The sequence below is a fragment of the Microtus ochrogaster genome, chromosome 6 (assembly GCF_000317375.1).
Source record: "Microtus ochrogaster isolate Prairie Vole_2 chromosome 6, MicOch1.0, whole genome shotgun sequence".
Classification (NCBI taxonomy): Eukaryota; Metazoa; Chordata; class Mammalia; order Rodentia; family Cricetidae; genus Microtus; species Microtus ochrogaster.
Genome location: NC_022013.1, coordinates 65,850,637 through 65,857,482, shown reverse-complemented (window position 1 = coordinate 65,857,482; position 6,846 = coordinate 65,850,637). Strand labels below are relative to the sequence as shown.

Here is a 6,846-nt window from a genome sequence, read left to right as displayed (position 1 = left end):
ATAAATATTTAATTAGAAAACCAAAACTCAACAAAGAAGATGCCAGCTTGGTGTGGTGGTCTATTCCTGTATTCTCATCTCCTGGGAGCTCGAGAGAGGAGGATCAGGAGTTCAAGGCCATCTTAGACTCTGCAAGTGAATTCCAGGCCAGCCTTGGCCACACAGCAAGACCTTATTTCAAATAAGAGCTGGAATCCTTGGGAGGCGGAGGCAGGTGTATCACTGAGTTAGAGGCACGCCTGGTCTACATATCGAGTTCCTGGCTACCCAAAGCTACATAACGAAATCCTATAGAAAGGAAAAACAAAACAAAACAAATCAACACACAAACCAAAAGACAGCAGTTAGGCCTGGGTCATGGCTGCGAGTTCTAGGCCAACATGGACTACAGGGTCCAAAGTTAAACATACTCCAAAAACAACAATAATAACAAAAAGAAGGAAAAAAATAAAAGGAAAGAAAAGAAAAGAAAAGAAAAGAAAAGAAAAGAAAGGAAAAGAAAGGAAAACCAAAACAAAACAAAAGCAAAAAGAGACTAAGACACAGGCTCACAAGGCATTCGGGCGCGCAGCTTCTTGTGCCCCGCCCCCGCGTCAATGCCCCCAATCAGGAGCGCACCTGTTCGTGACGTCGTCTTCCCGCGACGGAGCGGGCGGAAGGCGCGGTTCCTCCTCTGAGCGGTGGCACTGAGGCTATGGGTAGCCAGGAGGTGCTGGGCCAGGCAGCCCGGCTGGCCTCCTCGAGTCTCCTGCTGCAGGTACTCTGCTGCGCCAACTTCAGCGCCTCGCGGGGAGGCTGTCTTGGTTTCCCGCGCTACCCGGTTCCCCGGGAGTCCACGGCGGCGGGGAGGGGCGCCGGGTTAGGAGTCGGAAGACCGCGGTCGGAGTCTTGGCGGAATGACTGCAAACTTGTCATTTTCTTTCTGAAGATTGCATTTCCATGTAGCCATAGGACACAGTTTAATCCAATGGGAAAGACAGAGGCTACTTAGGCTCAAGTATCTTACTTTAAGGGGTTCATTTCCTGTGTGTGCCATTCTTGGTTATCAAACACCTTTCAGCAACGCTGATTCGCGCTGTTTAGAGAGACCATATGGCCTAGCTAAGACAGGATAAATCACTTCAGCCCCGGAGCCTTAGCTACTTAGTGACAGAATGAGAGTAATAGTATCTAATTCAGAAAGCAATTTGCAAGTATTGCTTGGGATCATTTGAATAAACACACTTAGCACAGCACCTGTATCTTAGTGTGCACTTAATAAACTGCCTCTTCTGTGTGTCTTTGACAGACATTTTTGTCCTTTTTTTCCCCTAAATGACACTTGCCAATTCATTCAAATCAGCGTTTCTTAACCAATGGGTTGTGAACCCTTTGGCAAACCGCTATCTTAAAAAAGAATATTTACATTGGGATTCACAACAGTAACAAGATTACAGTTTTGAAGTAGCAACGAAAATAATTTTATGGTGGGGGGGGGTCACTACAACATGAACTATATTAAAAGGTCGTTGCATTAGGAAGGTTGAGAACTACTGATCCGAGTAGTATATAAAGATTCTGTCCGATTAGTCAGTTTTTCTAAGTCAAGTTCCTCATTTTTCCCAATGCCCTCATTCTCTAACTTGTCAATCCAATTGCACAGAAGTGCAGAATCGCCCTTCACCATTATCTTAGCACAAAGGGGTTAGGAGAGAGAACCTGGCTGAGTTAGATGGGTTAGAGGACTGCTTTTAAGATAAGAATTACTTGGCTTAGGGGTGTGTGTTTGTGTGTGTGTGTGTGGGTGGTGGTGGTGGTGGTCTTTAATCCCAGCACTCAGGAGGTAGGGCCAAGTGGTTCTCTGAGTTCAAGGCCAACTGAGCTCCAGCTCAGCTAGTGTGAGACCCTGTCTCAAAAAAAAAAAAAAAAAAAGAAAAGAAAAAGAAAACTAAAGTAAAAAAAAATTGCTTGGCTTTTTTGAGCATCAGTCTTTTGGGGTTTTTGTTTGTGTTTGAAACAGGGTTTCTCTGTGCCTCCCTGACTGTCCTGGAACTCACAGTGTAGACCAGGCTGGCCTTGAACTTGAAAATCTGTTCTGCCTCTGCCTTCTGAGTGCTGGGTTTATAGGCATGTGCCACCACTCCTGGCATTTTAATTTTTTTATTTTTTGAGAAAAGGTATTGTGTTGTAGTCCAGGCTGGTCTTGAATTCTCGATACTCTTGCTTCTGCTTACAAAGTGCTGGGATAACAGGCAGGCGCCACCATCCCAGTAGCGTCCTCATTGAGAACAGAAATACAGCCTCACAGGGCCTTTAGGAAGATTAGATAAAATCCTGTTATGTCCTGGCACATTACATGGTACTGACCAATGTCAGTTACTTAAGTGTCATAAGTTTGTGAACGGCAGTGTAGGAATGAAATGAGGTAAGCTACATAAGTACAGATACAGGATAGAGAGAAGCGCTTTGCTCACGGTGTGTGCTTAGTGAGTGCTGCCCACTCTGTTCAACTCCATTTGTCTAGTTCTTTGTTTTCCTACTTCACAATATATGTGACTTCAGTGTGTTATCCATAGTGTTTATTTTTCCAGAGAAAAAGAAACAGGTTATAGAAGACACGCAGGAGTTGGAGTCAAATGACTTAACCATAGAAATTCACCTGTTTGCTGTTTGTTCTTAGGCAGACCCTTTCTCTCTGAGTTTTGTTTGTGGCACATTTGCCTGGTTGTTGTTTGGTGTTGGGAATTGAACCTAGAGCCCTACATGGTCTTAGCAAGTGTTTTTATCACCAAGCTATGTTCTCAGCTCTGGTTGGCTTTTGCTGTTGTCTTGCTTTAGACATGATCTGTTTAGCTCTGGCTGGATGGGAATTCTCTAGGTAGACCAGGCTGGTCTCAAACTCAATAGGTTTGCCTGTTCTGCTTTGTGAATGCTGGGATTAAAGATTTGTACCACCACCAGCACTGAGTGCAGAATTTGACATGTATATATGAACTTACATGTTTCTAAGAGGCTTCAGAGCTTCTGTCAGATAAAGTCACCTATGACTGACCCCATAAACATGGTGATATTCTTGACACTGGTAACACTTTAGGAATGGCCTAGAGTGTTAATGGCCCAGACATTTTCAGACCATGGCAGTCCTCTAGTCTGATCGAATCTTCTATGGGTAACCGTGAGCATGCTTAACACTGAAGCGATTTGTCATTTGTGACTGGGAGGAGAGAGCGTGAGTGAGACTTGCATCCTATTCAGCAGCTCCATTTGGGAGCCCCATTTAATTGCAGGTTCTTGTTTTCCTATATCTCATGGGATATCTTTATTTAGATGGCTTTCTTTCTTTGTTTTCATTTTATTTATTTATTTATTTTTGGCTTTTCAGGACAGGGTTTCTCTGTGTAGCCTTGGCTGTCTGTCCTGGAACTTGCCCTGTAGACCAAGCTGGCCTCAAACTCAGAGACTCATCTGCCTCTGTCTCTCCAGTGCTGGGATTAAAGGCAGGCGCCACCACTGCCCTGCCTGGCTCTTGGGTGGTTTTCTTTAATGGATAGATTTGAAAGTCTTAGGACGTGTCTGTGTTAAATGACAATAGCTAGATGATGATTTCATGTTATCTTATTACTACAATTGTTATTTAAAAGATGCATCAACTCCTTTCTGGAAAGTGGTTAGCATTCAATAAACATAGTGTTTCCTGTGTAACTAAGAAAATCAAATTTTAAAGAGATTAAATATCCTTGGAATCCCTAGATATCACCAGGCAGAGAAGAAGAAATTAGATCCCAGATTCTTCCTGAGCCTACCATACTTTGCAGCCTCTTTAGTGTGTTCGGTTTCTAAATAGGATTTGGGCATGTCTGGTCTTTTGACATTGCCATCCGGAAATGTGTTGGGTGTCCTCCATAACTATCTGGGACGCAAGTGGCCCACTGGCTGTAGGCTAGATGTGTCTGGAGGTTTAGCTAGGGCCCTCTATAAATGTGAACCACTATTGCAGTTCTCGCTCTGTCTCCTTGACTTGGAGCCTGAAGACTGAGTCCCGGCCTCTCTTATCTCCTTAGTGAATAAGGGAGACTCTCACATTCCTTCCTGGGTTCTTTGCTTCCTGCTCAGGATGGCAAGAGCCTCTAAGGAATTACAGTTTGCAGAAACCAAGTGAGGTAAGGATGTTAGAGATGAGTCTCCATAGCAGAGCTGCCTGTGATGTCACATCGCAGTGGGAAGGACAGCTCCACAGTCCTCCCTTCAGTGAAGTCAACACTAAACGTAACTCATCTGTGTTTTCTTACAGGTATTGTTTCGATTAATCACTTTTGTCTTGAATGCATTTATCCTTCGCTTCCTGTCTAAGGAGATCGTGGGCATAGTGAATGTCAGGTAAGAGGAAGGCACCCTGGCGCTGTCCGCTACTCTCGTCACGAATCACAGTTTTTTTCAGACTGTACCCATGTGCCACCCTCAGATTTTAGAATCATACCTTTCCCAGTAGCCGTGTGTTTTAGCAGTGGGCTGAAGAGAAGTGCAGGATGGGGGATGAGCGGGTCCTGCTGTGTTTAATGGACCCATGCAGGGTTTTCCATTAGCAACCTCCAAATGCACATTTCTCCCCCAGCTCTTCCGGTTTCTCTGCTCTTAGAAGCCAGGAGAGAGTGGGAGTAATTCATTGCAAACCTTGTCTCAGGTATAATCCAGTGTTCTTGTCCTGCTGACACAACACAGGAAGCAGTAGTTCTGTAGTTCGTGAGGATGTGCTTCATAATTGCAGGGCTGGAACAGCCAGCCCACTTCGCTTCCGCCTCAGTGCTTTTAGAGTTGAGATAGGGTAGCTAGGATTAGAGCCTGAATCCTTGCGATTGGTTCTGTGGAAAGCGAACTGTTCTGTCTTAGACCCAGCTTGTTTCTTCTCTGCTCAAGGACACCCACACTTATTTTGTCTTCACAAGTGACACAAAGACAAATGAAATTATGTCCTTGGAATCGCTCAGCTTCTCGGGTGTTTCTTCATCTCCTGATAAACAAGACAACAAACAGTATGTTCCATACAGAATTTCCTGGTATTTACCAACCAAAGAGCCTAATGGCAGTTCCCAAGCTTAGCTTTGTACTAGGTGGGGTTTATAGCGTCCTGAGGCTGAGCTGAAGCAGAGAGGAGTCGCTGAGATATGCATTTGAAAAGCAGAAAAGGAAGAGGGCTCAGAGGTTTCTCCTGTGCATTCTCCTCCAGATGGCAGGTGCCTGCCCTGCCGTCTTCACAGGTTAAGGTGTGGCTTTGGCTCTTCATCTGCAATGTGGGTGGGCTACTGGGGAGCAGGATGCACCTCAACAGCTGCTTTTCTCTGGGTACAGGAAGACTGACCCAGGTGCTGGCCACCTGCAAGGAACTCAGGCAAATCCTACTGAGTGGAGGTTGCAGCAGCATCTAACGGCTGCCTGCATTGCTGTTTACCCTAAAACTCTTTGGCTAGCACCTCCATGTGACGGAACCTCTGCTTCTTTCAGAGGCTCCAGTGTCATCAGGAGGTGCCCTTGCTATGTGGGCTGATAAGCTTGTCTTTTTCTCCTTATGACCAGGACTACACCTCTGCCCACAGCCATTGGCTGCAGGCTCTCAGGTCACTGCAGCGCTTTCTGTCTCAGATGTAGCTGTAGGCACACACAGTCAAGTGTACCTCTTGTGAGTCCTAACGCTGATTGCCATGTGGATCAGACTGGTGGGGTCTTGTAAGAGACTTTGTGCTCTATATCCCCATCTGGTGTGGGGGTTTGGGAGTGTCTGTCTTTTCTGAGGTGCTCTGCACATGCTGGGCAAGTGCTGTACCACTGAGCCACATCCCTAGTATCCTTTTTACTTTTTATTTTGAGATAGGGTCTCACTAAGTTGTTCAGGCTGGCCTTGAACTCATCCTGTAGCCCAGCAGGCCTTGAACTTCCTATCTCAGCTTCCCATATAGTTGGAATCACAAGTTTGGGCCACCAGACTCACCATTTGTTTATGACCAATGTCTTTTTTTGTTTCGTTTACTAGGAAAATCTCAGAGTCTTTCAATAAAAAATTAAAAACTAGCTTGGAGGCCATACCAATTTCTACGTTTGCTTTGTAGACTAACCCTTTTTTACTCAACGGCCGTCTTCCTGGCCAGGGAGGCCTTCCGAAGAGCCTGTCTGAGTGGCGGTGCTCAGCGGGACTGGAGACAGACCCTCAACCTCCTGTGGCTAACGTGAGTTGTGCTTTAGAAACGACGAGTTTTAAGAACACACGTGCCAAGAGTGCCTAGTGAAATGAGAGAGCTAACTGTCTCCAGACTGGGTTTTGGGCACTAGTTGTAGCAGCAGGAAAGGAGTCTGGTTGTAGATACTGCTTACTTGGTCTCCTCTCCGGTAGCAAGGGGGCTGGCTTCCTGCTCCACTTTTTTTATTCCTAATCTTTTTGCCCTGTGGTTTCTTTTGAGCTTTTAGCAACTACTTTTTTCGTATTAAAAAGTCTGGTAAGGCTTCTTTACACCTTTCTTCCATTCTTTAGAATGTTCTTGTCAGCTCAAAATTAAAATGGTTTCTTTAGTTAGATCCCCGCTGGAGGCTGGTGGCGGAGGTGTTTCCCAATGCCACTCTTGCGTAACTGCTGCCTCACAGAAGTGTCTGTCAGAAGGGCTGGCAAGTATCCATTTGATTGGCAAGATGACTGCCAACTGTGTGCCCTGTGATACACACATGAAATGGGTGCCATGCTGGGGACTATTGGTTATTTGGGGTGCAAGATGTATAATGTCTGTTGCCATTCTAAGCATAGGCAACAAACAGGCTTTTCTGAAAACTTTTCTCCTTGACATAGTCTAAACCAATGGGTGTAGTGTAGGCTTTTTTTTTTTT

At 45.4% G+C, this 6,846-nt stretch overlaps 1 protein-coding gene across 1 annotated transcript in view; it reads left to right on the top strand.

Annotated features, from left to right (window-relative positions):
• The first annotated feature begins 673 nt into the window (after positions 1 to 673).
• The window catches only part of Rft1 (RFT1 homolog), a 47,140-nt gene continuing 40,967 nt past the window's right edge, over positions 674 to 6,846 (top strand). Inside the window, exons 1-3 of the mRNA XM_005348750.3 lie at positions 674 to 757; positions 4,271 to 4,356; positions 6,081 to 6,197. Of these exons, the coding sequence (XP_005348807.1) occupies positions 695 to 757; positions 4,271 to 4,356; positions 6,081 to 6,197 (266 nt within the window). The 5' untranslated portion in view covers positions 674 to 694. The remainder of the gene's footprint in view (positions 758 to 4,270; positions 4,357 to 6,080; positions 6,198 to 6,846) is intronic.